This window comes from Petaurus breviceps, unplaced genomic scaffold (genome assembly GCF_028583685.1).
Source record: "Petaurus breviceps papuanus isolate PSGF00001 unplaced genomic scaffold, PetGlider_PUasm1.0 175, whole genome shotgun sequence".
NCBI lineage: Eukaryota > Metazoa > Chordata > Mammalia > Diprotodontia > Petauridae > Petaurus > Petaurus breviceps.
Window position 1 is genome coordinate 4,522,509 of NW_027185764.1, and position 20,034 is coordinate 4,542,542.

The window sequence follows — 20,034 nt, forward strand, 5'->3', positions numbered from 1 at the left end:
TCCTGGAGCCAGGAAGATCTAGGTTCAAGGCTCTTCTCTGATAATGTGCTGGCTATGTGAGCCTGAGCAAGTGACTTAATCTCAGTGCTTCAGAGCAAAGGTGTTGAAAACAAAGCTATTGGGCCCCACTGCAGCCAGCAACACTGAGAGAGAAGCCCTAACCAGATGAAAATGTAATTGGGAAATATTTAACAAAATAAAGAAAAATACAACAGAACACAGATAATATTAACCTGTGGTTTTCTAAGTTGATATGTGTACTTCAGGGATCATTGATTGAGTGGCCCCATTTCTATTTAAGCTGGACACCATGGCTCCAAGCACCTCTGGAAGAGTATAGATCATAGAGAAGAGGTCAATCAGTCTTGGTAGAGGGAGTTTCCTCATCTGGACGTTGCCCCTGCCAATGAAACTGCAGGTCTAGGTCCTATCCCTCTATACAGAAACACATGGGATCCATATCAAATGCTCAGATCCCTCTGATTCTCCCCCTTAAATCCAACCTGGAACTGGTATATTATGTTAAAAATGCAAAAGGTTATTCAGCTTTGCTTTAAGCACCTCTCCTCTGGCAGTGCCTTCAGATTAAAGTAGAGATGATGATGATAAAAATAACTGACATTTACATAGCCCTTCCGAGTTTGCAAAATGCTTTATGTACATCATCTCATTTTAGCCTCACAAAACTGTGAGCTGGCAGGTGTCATCTTTATTAAATAGAGGATAGAAGTTGGTGCAATGGATAGCATGTCAGACCCAGAGTCAAGAGGACCTGAGTTCAAATGTGGCCTCAGACACTTATTTGTCGTGTGACCCTGGACAAGTCATTGAACTGTGTTTGCCTCAGTTTCCTCATCTGTAAAATGAGCTGGAAAAGGAAATGGCAAGACACTCCAGTATCTTTCCAAGAAAATCCCAAATAAGATCATGAAGAGTCACACATGACTGAAACAATTAAACAACAACAAAAGAGGATCAGAGGGGCCAAGTGCCCATGGTCACACAACTACCAAGTGCTAGAGGAAGGAGCTGGACGCAGGTTTTCCTAACTACAGTCTATCTACCATATCCAAATCAGTCAATAAAAGTTATCTTCATTGTTTGCCTTCAGGATACTGTGTGAAGGTGGGACAGGGGTGCAGGGGAAGGGTGGAGAGAGCTTTGGGAAAATCATTGACCATGGGCCCAAATGAACTTGTGTCATGTGTCCAGAGTGTCAAACATTGAATCTCTTTCTGTTCCTTGGGAGATGTGATTATTTGGGTGTTTGCATGAATAGTAATGTGTAAGCAGCCATCAATATGAGTCAATAGAGTGATATAGAAGTCAAAAAGCCTAATGTAATCTTGGAATGCATTCAAAGAGTTGTAGTGTACAAGACTAGGGAGCTGAAAGTCTGTTGAACTCTGCCCTTATCAAAACACAGCTGGAGCATTGGGTCTAGATATGGATACCACATTGGAAGGACATTGATAAACTGGAGATTATTCACAGGAGAGCAGCCAGAAAAGTGAAGTGTCTTGAACTCATGCTACATGAGAATGAGTTCAAGCGACTGGGATGTTTACCCTGGAAAAGAGAAGACCTTTGGAGAGGAGGAAGGATGTTTGCTATCTAAGAATATTTGGAAAAGAGGTATCATGCTTGTTCTCTTTGGTTCTGGAGTGTAAAAGTAGGAACAATGGCTGAAAGATAAAAGAGGCAAATTTAAGATTGTTATAAGGCAAAATCTCCTAGCAATTAGTTACACAAAAGTAATATGGTCTGTTTTGGAAGGTAATGAGGTTCTCTACATGGGAGGTCTTTAAGCAAAGGCTAGATTGCTACTTCCCTTGTATAGGGGAGATTCTTATTGGGTCTGGGTTAGAGTTAAATCCCTTTAAGGTCCCTTCCTGCTGTTGGCTGTTGTTGTGCATCCTTTGTTCTCAAAGAGGACCAATGACATCAGGAAGGTGATATTTTGACTTGCAAGTGAGTTGGATTGAAGTGAGGCAGGGCTGTGCAAAGGCTCTTACTCTCTCCTCCAGAATCATTGGAGTTTAATGGCAAGGCATAAGTCAAGACAACTAGCATTGGCCCAAAGAGAATGGAGTGGGGAAGACTTGAAGGACGGAGAGCAACCAGGAAGTTATGGTAATACTTAAGGCGTGTGGTGATGAGGGCCCACACCAGCTCTAAGATTGAATTAAACCACTTCATGTTTTAATGAATAGTCATTCTCTCTTTATTCATTGGAAATAAACATTTAAGTCAGTCCAATCCCCCTACAAAAAAAAAAAGTCTGCCCTTGCCTTTTCTAACCATCCAGATATTTCCTTATCTCTCTTACCCTTTATTGATGAATCTCTTGAAAAAAAATTTTCTCTATCAACTCTTTAATGACCCCTTGTTATGACCCACAATTCCTTTAACCCTTCTCCATATCCCCTACTGAAATGGTTTTTGCAAAAGTCATCAGTGATCTTCTAATCATTCATTCTGATGGCTTCCCCCCCACTTTTCATCTATCTTGACTTTTCTACAGCTTTCTACATTTTGGACCACTCCCTCCTACTAGCTAGTCTCTCCTTCCTTGGCTTCAGAGACCTCCCACATTCCTAGTTTTCCTGCCTCCCTAGCCACTCATTCTGTCTTCTTTGCTGACTCCTTAACCTCTTCTTGATTTATTAATGTGGATCGTCATAACAGTATGTCTTTGGCTCTCTTCTCTTTGTAAACACTCCCTTAGCAATCTCTTTCACTCCCACTGCTTTAACTACCACCTCTCTTCTGAAGTCCCCCAAATCTTTTCTCAGATACAGACACTTCTCTAGCTGCCTATAGGATATTATGTCAATATTCTCTTGCCATCTCAAAATCAACATGTCCAAAAAGAAGCTTATCCTTCCCACTAAATCCTTTTGATATTACTATTTCTGTGATACAACTCTTTAATTTTTCTTCTATTTATAACTTTATTTGCTTTGATTTTTTTCTCTTTCCCACAACTGTTCAGTTACGAACTCCTGTCAATCTCTCTCAATGTCATGACTTGTTCCCCTTGCCAGCGTCCTCATTGTCACCTCTTATGACCACCTTGTAATGGGTCTTCCACCACTGACTCTCCCTTTACTCTAGTCTCCCATTCATACCACCATCAGAGGAATTTTTCTTTTGTACACTTCTGATGCCTTCACTTCTGTGCTCAAAATAAGTTACATTGTACTGGCTCCTCATTTGACAAAAATCAAATTTATATCCAAGACCCTCCACAACCTGGCTCCATTAAACATTTTAATTTTTTCTTCTTGTTATTTTTTTTTTTTTGCTTTTTGGAAGGCAGTTGGAGTTAAGTGATTTGCCCAAAGTTACATGACTAGTAAGTGTGTCAAGTGTCTGAGGCTGGATTTGACCTCAGGTCCTCCTGACTCCAGGGCCAGTGCTCTATTCACTGCGCCACCTAGCTGCCCCTTTCTTATTATTTCTTGATGATTGGTTGATTATTCTCCTCCATGCAGTCCATATTTCAACCACACTTGACAGTTGTATGCCAAACCATGTCTTATGTTCTCTTGCCTCTGTGACTTTGTCCTCTTGATCTGTTTATATGCATCCTCTTTTTTTTTTCTGAGGTTTGCAAAACACTTTTTATTTAAGATGATTCATTTAATCCTTACAACAATCCTGGAAGGTAGGTGCTATTATCATCCACATTTTACAGATGAAGAAACTAAGGTAGACAGAGGTTAAATGACTTGCCCAGGGTCACACAGCTAATAAATGTCTGAGACCATATTTGAACCCTGGTCTCCCTGATGCTCAGTCCAGTGCTCTCTCTGCTACACCAAAGATATCCAGAAGCACATAGAAAGAAACAGACGAGAATGGACCAAATAAAATTCATTACCTCATAATACTAATCACAAATTATATGCATCCTTTAAAGCCTAACTCAAATGTACCACATAGCCTTCCTTGTTCTCCCTGTTCAATAAGTATCTTCTCCTTTGCATATGATCAGTCTGACTTTCAATTCTTAAATGATTTTACTATGTAGTTATTGTGTATTATAGGAATCTGTGTTACTAGTAGAATGTAAGTTCTGCCAGGGCAGGGACCCAGCTTTTTCCAAGTGATGTATTTCCCCAAACATCTAATACAGGGTTCTACATATAAGAGGCATTCAATAAATGGGTTTGATAGAATGAATGTTTGAGTCAATGAATGGCCCCAGCAGAGTCCTTTTGAGAGTGAGCTCAATCAGGCCATCCCCATAGCAACCTAACTCCCATTAGTCCCCATAGCAATCCAGCTGACTCTGTACTTTCTACCTATGAGTAAATTAGGCATCATGCACAGGACTTAAGATAGTGGAAGGGGAAGAAAACCCACAATTTGTCTCTGTTTACATGGCAGAAATTCTATTGTTTGAGTAAAAAATATAAGGATCAATGGATATGGTCAATATGAAGTCCAATGGTGATTTTGGTAGACTACCAAACTGGGTAATTCCAATATTTCTGTCATCTCCAATACATTTTTGACTGACATGTAGACACAGCCTCAGATAACTTTATAAAGTCCTTTCCAGTACATGATTCTACAGGGGATGCTTCCCAGTTGTCAGTTTGCATGCATTGTACTGCCAAACAATTAAAATAATATTTATTCATCGCTCTTGGACATCAGTGAGGACAAGATGAGTGAAAATTGCCAATGACTCCCCCTTACACACACACACACACACACACACACACACACACACACCTCTGTCACTGTATCTATGCCACCTTTTCACATTTCTCTTTTTCTCTTCTGTCTTCTCTGGCCAAATTACCAAGCTGTTAGTAAGGCAGTTCTATATGTGATTGCTAATTGTTCAAAGGGACTGTAAGTTCAGTGTCTGCTTGAATTATGTGTTTTAGGGGCTATGTAAGTCTTATAATTAGTTACAGCTTTGGGGCTCATAAATCTCTCACCCAGGTCATTATCCTCAGGGTGGGGTGAAGAGTGTCAGTGACTTTCTCTCAAATCTGGATGGCATCATCTCATAACTAAGTACATATTTACTCAAGGAGAATATGCATCACTGATCATTTTTTTCAATTACCTACAAAAACAGTTCTAGAAATGATTGCATCTATTGTAGACTTTCCCAGACAAAGAAACTTCATTCTCTTCTCTCCTCTCTCTTTCTCTCTTCTCCCTCTCTCTCTGTCTCTGCGTCTCTCTCTGTCTCTGTGTGTGTATGTCTGTCTCTCTGTCTCTGTCTCTCTCTGTCTTTCTCTGTGTGTCTCTCTCTGTCTCTGTGTCTCTTCCCCCTTTACTCCCCCCCATCTGTGTGTGTGTCTGTCTCCTCTGTGTGTCTCTACATCTCTTGTCTCTTTCCATCTTTTTCTGTCTCTTTGTCTTTTCCTCTATCTCTGTCTCACTTGCTCTCAGTCTGTTTCTCTTTTTGCACACTCACATGCATATATGCACATACACACACAAACACATACACAAAGAGTGGCTATTTTACTGAGGTTACATCAAAACTGCAGAAGTTTATACATAGAACATGAATCTGTTTTAAGTAAATTTAACCCTAAGCAATTTGCTCAAGGTTATTCAGCAAGGCCATGGCAGAGCCAAGAATAACCCCATTTCCTAGTCATCCATTTCCTTATGGGATTGAATCACCAAAAGCAAGAACAAATGAATTATTCCAAAAAGTTTCTAGAAATATCTACCACAGTTTCAATCACACTCCATGGAAAAGAGTAAGGTTTTAGTTGGTGATTGGCCTTCCTAAGAAAGAGAATTGGGAAGAGAGGTAAAAAAAAAAAAGTCATTCAAAAGTAGGTAAAAAGAAAACAGTGCAGCCAAATTATAAGACCCCCCTCAACCCAGCATGTCAGGTTCTACAGGAGGCATGTTAGAAAATATCTAATCCCAAAGGTTTCCTACCTGAAATGCCTCCCTCTGCATTATCTCTCCCCACACAGCTAAAACCATGATAAGAAGACTGTTCATTAATAGCTTTCACCTAGAAAATCCCTCCAGAAGAACACAAGTATTTAACCAAAGATAGAAATCAAAGTATAGAAACTAGATTCTCACGTTTTGATCTTAATATTCTCCTGTCTCCATACACCAGTTGACTCCCAGCCAAAACATTTTTTTTCTATTATTTTGGGTGGAACAGTTTAATTTCAACCTTATAAATATTTTCGGTTGGCTCAAGAAAACTTAACTATAATTCTCATTTATCTAGCATCATAAAGTATATAAAGCACTTGCCTTACAATAAGCCTATGAAATAGGTAGTTCAAATATTAGCCCCATTTTAGAAATGAAGAAACTGAGACTCAAAAGGTTAAGCAACTTACCTAAGGTCACATAGCTATTAAATGGTGGAGTCAGTATTCAAGACTAGGTCTCATGACTCCAAGTAAAATGTCCTTTCCATCATGGCCTTTGGAACATTGTTCCCTTCTACCCATTCCACCAGGGAAAGTCTACACATATTTGGGATATACACCCCTCTAACTCACCAACTGGTTTGAGGCCTGTTACTTACCTTTAACCTGGTTTAGTGAGTCTGATGAGATAGTTTACCAGGGTATGACTTCTGCCCTTGCTACAACTTCTTGAAACTACAGGTGAAAAGTGGGTGACAGGAGACAGTGAAGGTGGATGAGCAGCCCTGAAAAGGGTTCAGCAAGCCTTCATACCAGAGGTATTAGTCCTCCCTGGATACCCCTTTACTTCCCCCCCCCATTTCAGATTATTAGATGCTATGTGACTCACCTAGCATGGCCTTGAGGAAATGAAATAAAAGAAAGTTTAGTTTTGATGGATTGGGGTTGGGGAGTTAGGCCTAGAGAATAATAGGGATACATGAAGGTCCTAGAAGGACCACTGTGGGAGAGCCACTGAAAGAAGGTCAAAAGGCTTAGAAAGGGAGCGTGAAAGATTGCTAAAAATAAAAATTTTCCAGTCTTCCCTGCTATGAATATTCTATTGTACTATGGTTAAGAAAATTCATTCTTATGATGAAAAGGTAATGACATACTGGTCAGTGTGTATCTTTAAATAATCCTCTGATTACTGTAAAACACATTGGGATTCATGAACTCTGGAAAAGAATGATTTCTATATGAATGAGTAGATTTAAAGGTCACATCCTGTCTGGATAATCATTTGTCTGGTATATTGTAGTAGCAATTCCATTCATGGTTAGATTGGATGGCCACTGAGGTCCCTTTTAATTCAAATTCTGTGATTCTGTATTATCCCTCTCTGATTCAAAATGTACCTTTCTGGTTCATTTTACTGAGGAAAGGTATTTAAGTACTAATTTTACCATAGTGTACATTTCAACAGAAATGGTCATTCAAAGAGAAACTAAACAACATAAAATCTAATATTTAAGCCCCCAGATGGTAAATCATCATAACAATAATAATCCAACAACAAATAATTATAAAACCTCTATTGTGTACAGAGTATTATGCTAAGGGAGAGAGGGGAATACAAAGTTTAGGTATCTGTTCATGATCTAGTAGGGAAATAAGATGCAAATACAGATAATTTTAATAAATACTTATATAGTAAGTCCATTATATACATACAAAAAAAAGTACTAAGTGATGTCCAGGTCAAAAGTCAATACCAACAAGCGATATCAAAGAAGACTGCAGGATGAGGGGGGTGTTGATTTGAGATTTTAAAAATGAAGAGACATTCAGCAAGCAAAGAGTTTGAGGGAGCATATTCCAAGCAAAGAGAATAGCACAAACAAAGACACAGAGATTGGAAAATTCAGGCCATGTGTGAGGGACAGCAAATAACATAGTTTGGCTGCACTAAGTAGTATGGGTAAGCAATATGGCTTCCCCTGTTGCCAAAATGTGAAGAGTCCTCAATGCTAAGCAAAAGATTTTTGAATTTTACTCAATAATCAACAGGGAACCATGAAAGAGTTTTGAGCACAGACAGAAGCAACAAAACCATAACTATGCATAAGAAAAACTATCTGGTAGATGTATAAAGGAAAAGTTATTGGGGGAAGACAGCAGATGCAGGAAAACCTACTAGAAAGTTACTGTAATAGTCTAGGCAGGTCTCAATGAGGGCCTGTAGTAGGATGATGGCAGTAGGAATAGAGAGGAGAAGATGGATAAAGCAGTGTGGCACCATAGAGGGAGATGTGTCTCTGGTATCAAAGGCGAAAGGAACAAACATTTATTAAGCACCTACTGAATGCCAGTTACTGTGCTAAGTGCTTTCAAAGGGCCTGGGTTTGATTTGACAGACTTTAGACAAGTCTTTTAGCCTCCCTGGGCCTCAGTTTCCTGTAAATTGAAGGTATTGGGCCATTTGACCTCTGAGGTCTCTTCAAACTATAGCCTATCATCTAGGTAGAATGAAGAAGACTTGCTGATTGCTTAGACTTTGGAAGTAAGCAAGGAGTCAAAGAGGAGAAGTCAAAATCTCCAGGCAATATGGGTCAGTTTTCCATGAGTTCATTGTGTATTTCCAGAATTGATGCCCCCAGAGTAGGAAACAGCAATTAGGAAGTGAAACACTGAATTATCAGTAACTCTAAAGACCAACCAATGTTGCAATCCTTACCTGCTCTCTACTCGAAAAGGACACCATAGCTGTGAGCTTTCTCAAAAGAGAAAGATTCTGTCTCTTCTGGACAAAATACCTTCTCACACATTTTTCTGCGACAGGATGCAAACAGTTAGAAATCAGCGATTATTTCTGAAGGCTTTTCTTCCCCAAATGTGTGAGGCTCTGTCTGGATCCTAACTGACATTGTTGTTCCATACATGCTCTCACCCCCTGCCCAAATTTTTATCAAAATATATTCTGTCCCCTCAGTAATTTCAGGCTAGGGATAGGAATCAGACCTATGATTTCATTAATATAGGGAACTCTTGAATGAAGAAAACTCTATCTACCAATGCAGGCTGGCAAATTCCTTGCAGAGAAGTTGCCTAAAGAACGCCAAGAGATTAAATGATTTACCTGGGTTCACACAGCCAATATATATCAGAGCAGGAAAATGATTTAACAATACTTGAAAAACAATATTTGAAAAATATTCTGCTTTATACAGCAACCTCTAAAACAGCTAACAATTCTAGTTTGATTAAGGTGTGTGTGTGTGCTCATCCTTGGTCTACATATCATGAACCAGGAAGCTTCATATTCCTTTGGGAAACACCATCCTTCATCAACCAAACTCAAACCTGTTTTAGAACAAAGTTTAAGTACCTAAGGTTGGTTCCCTACCTCTGGATCAACTCAAAGGAACTACCTTTTTGTGCAGTCTAGCTAGCATGCAGCTTATGGGTCTTCTGAGAGGGAAGACTTTTTAAAAATAAACTAATTATTCTTTAGAGTAACTAACAACAATGAGAGATGTGAATGTGCATTCATAAGGTGTTAGTGAAACTATTACCATCCTATGCATTATTCATTTATGGAAACTATTGTACCCAGTTCACCATGCAGCTGAGCAGGAAAAGTCCCTGAACTCAAAACAATGTTGGTGGATGCATTCTTTAGACATGGTAATAACTAATAGTTTCTTCAGTGACCTGCATGAAGGAATAAAGAATAAGCTTATTAATCTGGAAGGGAGTCATGATTAGCATCTTGGAGAGTGGGATCTGATTGAGGGAGGGGAATATTGTCAAATTAGAGAAATGGTCACTTAACTACTGAATGTAGTTGAATCTCCAATTTATATTGGGCTTTAAAGTTTACTAATTCTTTCCTCACGATAACTCTGTGAGAAGGAGGAGGAGGAGGAAGGTAGATGGTGGTGGTGGTGATATTGATCGTTCACTTTCACATAGTTCATCTTTATACATATCATCCCTTTTGACCCTTAGAACAAACCTTTGAGTTGGCGCTATTATTATTGTCATATAACATATGAGGTTATTGAGTCTCAGAGAGAGTGTGACTTGCCTGTGATCACATAGCTGAGCTTTGAACCTAGATCTCTTCTGTCAGAGCTGGAATTTAAACTGAATTCTCTCCTGACTCCAAGTCCAGTCCAGTCCTAGTCTTAGGAAAGATAAGCTACCTCTATATACAACAAAGGAATCAGCTAGGTATTCAGGAACAGAACAGATAAAAATTTGGATGTCATGATAGATAAAAGATGGATCTGTGGAGTAACACTGATGTTAAAAAAGCAAGCAGCTGAGGCAGCTAGGTGGCACAGTGAGTAGAGCACTGGCCCTGAAGTCAGGAGGACCTGAGTTCAGATCTAGCCTCAGACACTTAACACAAAAAATAGCCATATGACCTTGGGCAAGTTACTTAACCCCAATTGCCCTCCAAAAAGAAAAAAAAAAAAGGCAAGCAGGAAACCAATTTTACTTCGTTAGAAAAAGAGCATATAGTTAGTCAACTTAATCCTGGAAGGCATCTGATCAGTTGCTTTATTTCACATATACACTCAGTGATACCTGCCAGTACGATTTCAAACCTAACTTTTAGGTTGAAACAGATCCTTAGTTGTCTAACTAGGTACATAACAGTATAGCTGGCAGAAATTCCTTCCTGCCAAAGACCTACCAAGAAGCTAATGAGTTTGACCAAAAAATTTAAGTCATAATGATGTTAGAATGATTCTTCTGTCAAATATGTGGAGATTGCCTCAAAGAGAAATCAAAGAAGTCTAAAGGCCTAGAAGATATTCTCTCTCAGCACAAATTAAAGGAAATCTCTTTAGTAAACCCAGAGATGAGAGAAGGGGTTGACCTGTGAATCTTAAAGTATTAAGAGCACTTTTGAGGACAGAATTTCTCCATTTAGAACAGAAAAGGCCAGATTTATATTACATTTAATCATGAAAGCTAGGTTTAAAAAAGAGCCCACTAGCAATGCGGCTTGTTTCCTAACCAAATGGTTTGCCAAAAGATGCTGTAGAATTCCCTTGAGGTGTTTAAAAATAGGGTTGATTCTCAAATATCCTTGTAGACAGTATGATGTAGTGGTAGATGCATTGGTCTCGGAACCAAAAACCCTGAGTTCAAGCCCCAGGCCTGACATTTACCAGCCATGTAGACCCTGGATAAATCTCTTAACATATCTGTACCTCAGTATATTTGTCAGTCAAATAGGATTGCACTCCTTTCCTCACAGGGTGGTTTTGAAGGAAGCATTTTGTAAACTTGAATACACTCCAGAAACATAGATTGTTGCACTCTAGAAACGCAGTCTATTAGTACATAGAAGCAATGAGATGAATGGCCAGGAAATTTTTCCAAGTCCCTTGCTGAATCTTCCTTTCAAGTTCCAAGATTTTGAAGAAAAGGATCATTTTATTCACAGCATAGATATATCTAATCATTGAGGTTAAAGAGAATGAGAGCTTCTTCAAGAGGGTTGGTTATGATGTACAGAATCTTCAGTGGTTACTTGAACTAAGAAAACCAAGTGTCCATATTTCAAAGGAGCCTTCTGAATGATACTGCTGGCACTGAAAAGTGGTCTGGGATGGGACTGAATTAAGCCAGTCCTCTGATAATTTGAGTCTGATATTGAAATGAGATGAAAAACTTGTAATTCATTCAATAGTTAACAAAAGGTGATTTATTTAGCCATAGCAGAGAAAGATATTCAACAAGAATATGCATCAAGGACACCACAAGATTATTCAACTGAATCAAGCTCCTCTCCCTTTGAGTTGTTCACAGTCATTGGTCAGCCAGGTATCAGAGAGCACCTGGAGTTCCTCAGGACTGGTTTATATTCAGGTAACTAGGAATTGATGTCAGCACCTGGAGCCTTTAGTCACCAGAGACACTTAAGTCTTGAGGATAGTTTCAATGCCTTCTAAGGAAAAACTAGCCTAACTTGCATGGGGGTAGGAGCTAGGATATTGTTCCCAATATAGAAGGAATAATGGGAAATTTATTTGTAGTTGGAAGGCTGCATTCTTTTCTAAATGTGTGTAGAAGCACTTGTCAATCCCAAGACATGCCCACAGAAACTTTCAGACCTTAGCAGAATCTGAATTTATGAATGATATTAAACTCATTTAAGCATTTTAAGAGTTTGAGCCTGCCCTTTCCTGGAAGTCAATGTCCAATATGGTTTCCAGCATTTTTGAGCACTCTTATTTTACTTGCCTTTTCTAAAAACGGATGTAGCTGACTCAGAGTGCAGTTGGTTAGAGGGCCTGACACATTCTTGCTATGTTACCCTGGATAAGTTCCTTAACCTCTGAACCTCCCTAGGCAACTCTTCTAATACTTGAATTATAGATGAGTTGCAGGCCTGCATTGGTGGAGAGAATTTCCATACTGGAATTCCTGGCAGCAATGAAATTTATACCAAAATTTTACCAAATTATACACCTTTATATCAAATTATACCAAAATTAAGAAGTGAATGAAGATAGGGGTGGCTAGGTGGTGTAGTGAATAGAGCACCAGCCCTGGAGTCAGGAGGACCTGAGTTCAAATCCAGCCTCAAACACTTGACACAATTATTAGCCGTGTGACTTTGGGCAAGTCACTTAACCCCAATTACCCTCCAAAAAGAAAAAAAAAGTGAATGAAGAACAGATGTCAAGGTGATTAGAAAGAGCCATCCTGGAATGACTTGTGTGCCTTCAAGTTTTGGTCCTTGACAAAGTCACTTTGTGAAAAACATTCCAGCTTTTTCCTTTGAGACAAAGTAATAAAAATAAAAGAACGTCACTTTCTTCTAAATGATCAGGTTTTTCTGAGATGGGAAACTTGTGCTTTTTTTAATTATTGTTTTTATGATTTCAGATGATCCAGGAACCTGTACGTCCTGCGCTACGGGGTACTACTTGTAAGTCCCATCATATTCCAGTACTGTAACTAACTTTTCTGCAATTTAAGCAATGCTGACCTAATCCCATAGCCAGTGATTAAAGCAAATAGGCCTAGCAGCCTGGAGCTACTCTGCACCGTCAGGCTATTAATGAGTGATTTTTTTTTTTGGATTTAGAAATAATAACCCAGCTGTTTTCTTGACTCAGAAGGAGGCCCTTTCTTTCTTGACTCTGGCAGTCATCCAGCCTGACACTGGTGTCTAGGAATCCTTGTTGTCCATTCCCAAGATTTGGACCTCCCCTGTTTATGGACAGACACTAATATCATGCTAGTCCCCTAAATAAACTTTTCTAAAATGTTTACATGGAGTCCTGCTTCTGGCCTGAATTCAGAATGGCCATTCTAAGGTCAGAAGCTACAGTCTACCCTTAAGTGTCCTCAACAAATGAGAGACTTAAAAACAGAGAGAGAGATAAATGAAGCCAACGGAAAATGCAGAAACCTGACTTTGGTTCCCAATTTCAGCCCTTCCCTAAATGTTTTACAAGCTATCAGGTTGTCAGCCTTTGCCATCAGCAGGAAGCAAAGCTCATTGAAATGCCACCTTCTCTCCTTCTACTAGACTTTTCTCTTTCAGAGGTATTTAATGAGCAAAGAAATGACCAAAAGACAAATGCAAAAGGAGAAGAAAGGGACATAAGTAACCTGGGTAATCTACAAACTGGATAATCCTACTTTGAATAGCTGAAAGCTTATGACTACATGTAATAAATAGAATATAATAGAACATAATATGATACATAAGGAGAAGTGGTATAGCCTAATGGTTAGAGAGCCATAGATCTAAATTCTGCTTCTGACACAATGACTTAGTGAATGCACATACTGCTAGAGCTCTCTGTGTTCTGGGCAATTCTCTAAGAGGAAAAGTTATAGAGTAAGGGCTGCCTGCATTGGTAGAGAATTTCCTTACCCAGGTATTCCCTATATTAATGAAACTGTAGGTCCAGTACAATTCCTATATAAGGGATGTAATATATTGTAACACAATATGTACATTTATGCATACAAATACCCATATATGTGTTCTTTTCTGATAGTCACTAGGCACCATACTGAGAAACTGATGTTTTGGCAAACTTGTTAGAATTCACATTTCTACAAGAGCATTGGGTATTTCTAATGGAATTCATGTTCCAAGACATCAGCACAGTCATTACTCCCTTTCCCTTGGTCATGTTACAAAATGCCTTTCTCCTACTCACCTCCACCATAAATTCCTTTCTCTAGTAAGAAAGCAGAAATCAGTCTTGACTTGTGTCTTCTTATCTTTCTTTACCTGAAGCACCTATGTCAATGCCTTGCACCTAGTACATATTCAATAAATGTTTACTGAATATCCATGATCTCATTTCATCTCCACAAGGACCCTATAAGAAATAGCAAGAATAATATTATTCCCACCATGGACAGACAAAGATACTGAGTCACAAAAAGTTTGTGAATTTCTCAAGATCACAAAGGTACCTAGTGATAGTCAGGATAGGAAACTAGGTCACCTGATTTTCAGGAGTTTTTCTTCCTTCCTTCCTTCCTTCCTTCCTTCCTTCCTTCCTTCCTTCCTTCCTTCCTTCCTTCCTTCCTTCCTTTCTTCCTTTCTCTCTTTCTTTCTTTCTTTCTTTCTTTTCTTTCTTTCCTTTCTTTCTTCCTTTCTTTCTACTTTCTTCATTTCTTTTTTTAAAGAAGCCTTGATATGAGTTCTCAAGAACATTATTTGGGTACTGGTGAATAGCTGTTCTTTGTTTCCACTGAGAGCAAAAACTAAAATAAAATAAAATGTACTTAAAAGGGCAGCACAGGAGTTTTAGGTTAGGCATTAGGAGGACTCTGGAATATCACCCAGTCAAGTTGTAGAAAAATTCTTCTCTAGAGCTAAGAAAGGGACCAAATGTATTCATGTTTCTATCCCCCAAGGATCCCCTACAGTGTTGGAGATCCCATGTAAAAATAAGGGGAGACTTCAGGGTTTTTGAGTGGGGTCAAGCAAAGCCCCTTTTCTACAGCTATTTCTTCTTATTAGGCTATTAAATTAACCTCAGCAGTTGACAAGTATTATATTAGTATGGTTTCAGTAAAGGCAGCTTGACAAAATGACTGAAGTCAACCTCAGAATCAGAATGGCCTGAGTTCAAGTCCAACCACTAACACATATCTACTCTGTGACCCTAAGCAAATCACTTGAAACCTCAGTTTCCCCAGGAAACTCTTCAAGACTTTAAGTTCCAGAGTCAGTGCATATCTGCATGATAGAAGGAATTTCCCCACCAGGGGGTCCAGATACAAATGAAATCACTGGTCCCCTCCCAAATGACTAAATGATTTACGTAGAGTATCATTCAGATGCAGGAGAAACTCAAGCATCTCTTGTGGTCAGGAGAAAGTTTTGTGTAGTGGAAAGAACAATGAACGGGAAGCCTGGTACTGGCCTAGTATGACCTGGAGCAAGGCCCTTTTACTTGTTGGCACCAAGTTTTCTCCTCTTTAAAACAAGAGAAGCTAACCAGATATCTCTAAGCTCTCTTCCAGACCTAAATTTTTATAATTCTATGGAAAATATGGTATTAAATTTCTTTCAAAAGAAAGGAGTACCTCTGTAAACCACTACCAATTTCTCCTGAAGTCAACTCATCTGTCCCTAAGTTCACATAATGACAGCCCTCTATCATTTAAAAGCATCTCTTGGCTAATACTTTACTCTGTGTGTGGGTGTGTGTGAATCTTTCTATGTACTTTACCTTGTGCAAGTCTATTCTTCCCTCTGGTGAATGTTCTCCTCACCTGATGCACTCTTATGCTGCTGATTTAAATTGCTATTTCATTTTTGAAGAGCACACACACACACACTCTCACATACACACACATATATCAAACTGGATTTGAGGTTTGGTAATTATAAGGTGTGCCAGTTGACATTTGGCAAGCAGAAATTAATTTGTCATTATGCTCATAGCTGGCATTTACATAGCAGTTGGCCTGCTAAAGGATCCTCAAATACTTCTCAAACTTCATTTACACAGATACATTAATGAAATATAGAGATCTCTGGATAGAAGTCATGAAGCTGATGCTTCACAAGATGCATCTCTAAGAACTGGACCGGGGAAGGTCTTGCTGTCGCTTGGTGCTGTGTGATCATGAGCCTATAAGTCCTGCATCATCTCTCTGGCCTTTAACTACCTCATCTATTTAGTAGAACTCATTATCATGCGTCCCTCCCCGCCCCCCCCCAACCCCATCAGCATTCCAATCCTGTGTGGTTGGTTGGAAACACCAGACCAAAGCCCTTAGGACATTCCCTTAACCTTAGGAGTATCCTTAAGACATTAAAAATCAAGCTTTCTTTTTTAGTGGGTAACTCTACCCATGTGGAATTTTTTTAATGGAAAAATTTGTATTCAGTATTTATATTTCTCAGGTCCTCGGCAGTTTTAAAAAAGATGCCCCATAGGAAGCACTATGGGGGGGGGGGGGGTCAAGTGAGAGTGGATTTATTATGGGTTCTAAAAATGAGTAAGATTGGAAAGAGAAATGGGTTTGGATCTTTGCAGAAACCGATAATAGCTCACATTTCTGTGATGCTTTCCTCCTATTAAAATGTTGTCTTCTGGGTAAGAACAGTTCTTTGTGAACAGGGACTGCTATTGGTTTCTTTGCTTTTGTATTCCTAATACTTGGTATATGGTAGGTGCATACTAAATGCTCTTTCATTTATTTATTCCTTGAAATGGCCCTGGGGGAAGGGCACATGATAATTAGTAGCTTTTTTTCTATTAGTTTCTTAAGTCTAGACCACAGGTAGGGAACCTGCAGCCTACAGCCCAAACTTGGATTCCGTCAAAAGGCTGCACTTGAGGACCTAAAGGGCCACATGTGGGCTGGAGGCCATAGGTTCCCCACCCCTACTCTAGACAATCAACAAAATGATTGCAGATTCTGAAATGTAAGGGCTCACTGAAAACTTAGCAATTGACTCTCAAGTGCTCTTAAGAGCTGGCTCCAGGACACCCCCTGCTCAGCTTACAATGCACAGAGTCCTGATAAGAAAAGATATTCATGTAGAGATCACTATATGGAAGACTTCAAATTCTTTCTCAACAGGTTCAGTCAGCACTGCTATGAAACTTGTCCCGAGAAGACCTACAGTGAAGACTTTGAATGTCGAGAGTGCGGTGAATATTGTGGGGACTGTGACCAGAATGAGTGCTTCTGGTGTGAAGAGGGTTTTTATCTTTTCGGTAAGCAGGGAATAGTCACATAGAAAGTGATTGTGAGACTTCCTGGTGTAGATCTAGAGATGGAAGATTTGGGTTCAAGTCTCAGTTCTCCTGCTTAATGACCTTGAGCAAGTCACTTAATGCTGATGGACCTCAGTTTCCTCATCTGTAGAACAAGGGGCATTGGACCAGATGACCACTAAGGTCCCTCCCAGTTCTAAATCTGATTTATCTCAGGTCCTCAGATATTTTAATCTGGTTAAGAAAAGCCAGCATTTTTTAATAGCCAAGGCTTCTTTTTGCCTTAGGCAGAGTATTCATTCATTTATTATTCTTAAATGTCTTTATCCTTATGGGAATAATGTAGGAATTGAGCCTCAGGAATGGCAATTATACCGAGCCCATGAATCTCCTCTCTAGGTTCAGTCTTGCAGCAGGAACTCTCAAGTGACCTTGTAAAATGGAAACAGCATCCCACCCATGATGGCTGTGATGGCCCATTGATTTTGATGGAAGTTGTGTGGCTAAAAATACTGGTCTTTCCAGTGGATGCCTGATGGTCCAAGAGGCTCATGCTTGGGGTGGAAAAGTACACAGTGTTTTTCAATAGCAACCTATGTGTCTAAGGGTGAACTTTGCTTCTATTTTCTTTATAATGCCAGCCCTTCATAGCTTCTTTTCCACATTCTCAGGTGGCATTTGTGTCAGAGAGTGTGACTCTGGTTTCTACAGTGACACTGAAAATGGAGAATGTGAGCCATGTCACCAAACCTGCAAGACCTGCACAGGACTTGGCTATGATAATTGCAGCAGCTGTAAAGGAGATTTACAGCTGGTGGACAGGAAGTGTGTGGACCCATCCAAGACCCTGGGACAGGACACATTTGGGAGCGGTATGTACCTTTCAGTGAGGGAACAGCAGGGGCCCATCTGCTTCTTTTAGGACCCTGCTCAGCCCCAACTCTGGACAAAATAAGACCTCATATAGAAGAGAACTGGGCAGTGAACCAAAAACTAAATGGTGAAAATCCAGGTTGGACAGCTGCTGAGTAGTCTGGTCTTTGCCAAAGGGACCTGTGGCTTGTACTTAAGTGGGAACAACAAAGAAACTGATGGAAGTTCTACCTGGTGACCTGATGAGAAATTTACAGACCCATTTTGCACATATCAAGAGCTACAAGGGAATTTAGAGAGCATGAAGTCCCTCATTTTATAGATGAGGAAACTGAAGTACATGGAGGACCCACCTAGTCCAATCCCTTCATTTTATAGATGGGCAAACTTAGGACCAGAGAGGCTTAGTGATTTGCCCCAAATCACACATAAATTAATCATCAAAGGCAGGGTTTGAACCCCAGTCTGCTAACTTCAAGGTGATATTCTTTCCATTAGACCAACCATTTTATGGAAGCAGCCCAATTTTTACAAGGACCAGCTGTTTCAGGATGTCAGTAAAGTGATGCAGACAAATGTATCCATCCCCAAATCCAATATTCCTAACATTTGCCAAAGTCAGGGAGCAATTTGCCTTGATAAAGTTGATCCTTCCCCAAGCCTTTCCTGTTGAGGTGTTATCTAAAGTTACCAGTAGTTCCCAGGAGTGTTAGATGGGGATCATTCAGTCCACCATCCTCATTTCTCAGAGGCCCAGAGAGTCAAAGAGACTAGCCCAAGATCCCACAGATGACAAGCAAGAGGCAGGATTAGAACCCAAGCCTTCTGACTCCAAATCCAGCACTCTTTCCATTTTTCATGCCTGATTATGGTTGGAGAGCTACCAACAGTGCCCCTAGCCCATCTCACTAGAATTTGGAGTGGTTCCTTTAAAACAAAAAGTGATCCTTTTCTGAGGATAGGTACAGGCCAATATGGGACTCAAGGAGAGAAGAGGAAAGGAAAGGTTGGGTTTCAGGCTCTTCATCTGAGGGTCCCTCTTTCAATTCTGCTTATGTAGAGCTGAACACCTGGCTGCAGGCAGGCTAGCTTACAAGCCCTTCCTGTGATCTCACTGGTTAAGCCTATCACAAACAATGACCCATCCGGCTGGGAAAATCTGATTCACATTCCACCCAGAGAGGCTTGTGAAATGAGAGATGTTCTCAGTTTGATTTCTACGCAATGGTTCTTTAAAGGGGTCATTTCAGTCCAGGAACAGCAGCTGAGGGAACAGATGAGTTTCCCAACAGCTTGTAGGAGTGATCTATCTAGGTCAGGATTAAGATCTCTTTGTGGATTCCAGAAAGAAGGATCCCCATATATAGTCTTCCCTGCTACTGTTCCCCACACGTAAGTGAAAGGTAGAAAGGGCCAGGGAGTTCTCTGATCCCATTGGGCAATGGCTAAAGAGGACCCGAGGTGCTTTCCAAGCCCATACCTATTTTGGAAACATAGTTAGAGAGAAATCAGTCTCAACTCCAGAGTGGGCTATCTTCAGTGAACTGTAACTGGGCCCAAAATGCTGAAAATGAGTTTGTTTGGCATTCAGGCATTTAAAAGGAGGTGCAAGCCAGGGGGAAAATGGTCTGGGTCTGTGTTTGTAGCTGAGAACATCTGTATTTTATCTGGCGTACCAGATGATGAAATGAAGCGAGGAGCCAGGAGACAGAGAAGGCTTGATTCACCAAGTGAGTACACATCATTTCAACTGGACTACGCGCGTTGCAAGCTGGAACCGGGTCTTGATCTTTCTTCTTTGCTCAAGTGCCACACCCAGCCCTCTTTAATTTTCTCCCACCCAAAGCTATGTTGTTTTTTGTTTTGTTTGTTTGTTTGTTTTTTAAAGGGGGAAGGGGAGAGATGAGGAGAACTGGAGCATTTGTGGGGTATGGTACTAATCAGGACTGGATGAAGCAGACAGTGGTATTTCTCATGACCTGGCAAAGAGACCAAGCTAGTGACCTGAAAGGTCTGTTTCACCTCCATAATCTTTGACATAAGACATACAGACTATGAAAGAAACA

At 40.0% G+C, this 20,034-nt stretch overlaps 1 protein-coding gene across 1 annotated transcript in view; it reads left to right on the plus strand.

The window, feature by feature from the left end:
* PCSK5 (proprotein convertase subtilisin/kexin type 5) overlaps positions 1–20,034 on the plus strand; it is a 609,050-nt gene that overhangs the window by 541,307 nt on the left and 47,709 nt on the right. The window contains exons 26-28 of the mRNA XM_069085345.1: positions 12,774–12,816; positions 16,959–17,095; positions 17,767–17,967. Coding sequence (XP_068941446.1) covers positions 12,774–12,816; positions 16,959–17,095; positions 17,767–17,967 — 381 coding nt within the window. The remainder of the gene's footprint in view (positions 1–12,773; positions 12,817–16,958; positions 17,096–17,766; positions 17,968–20,034) is intronic.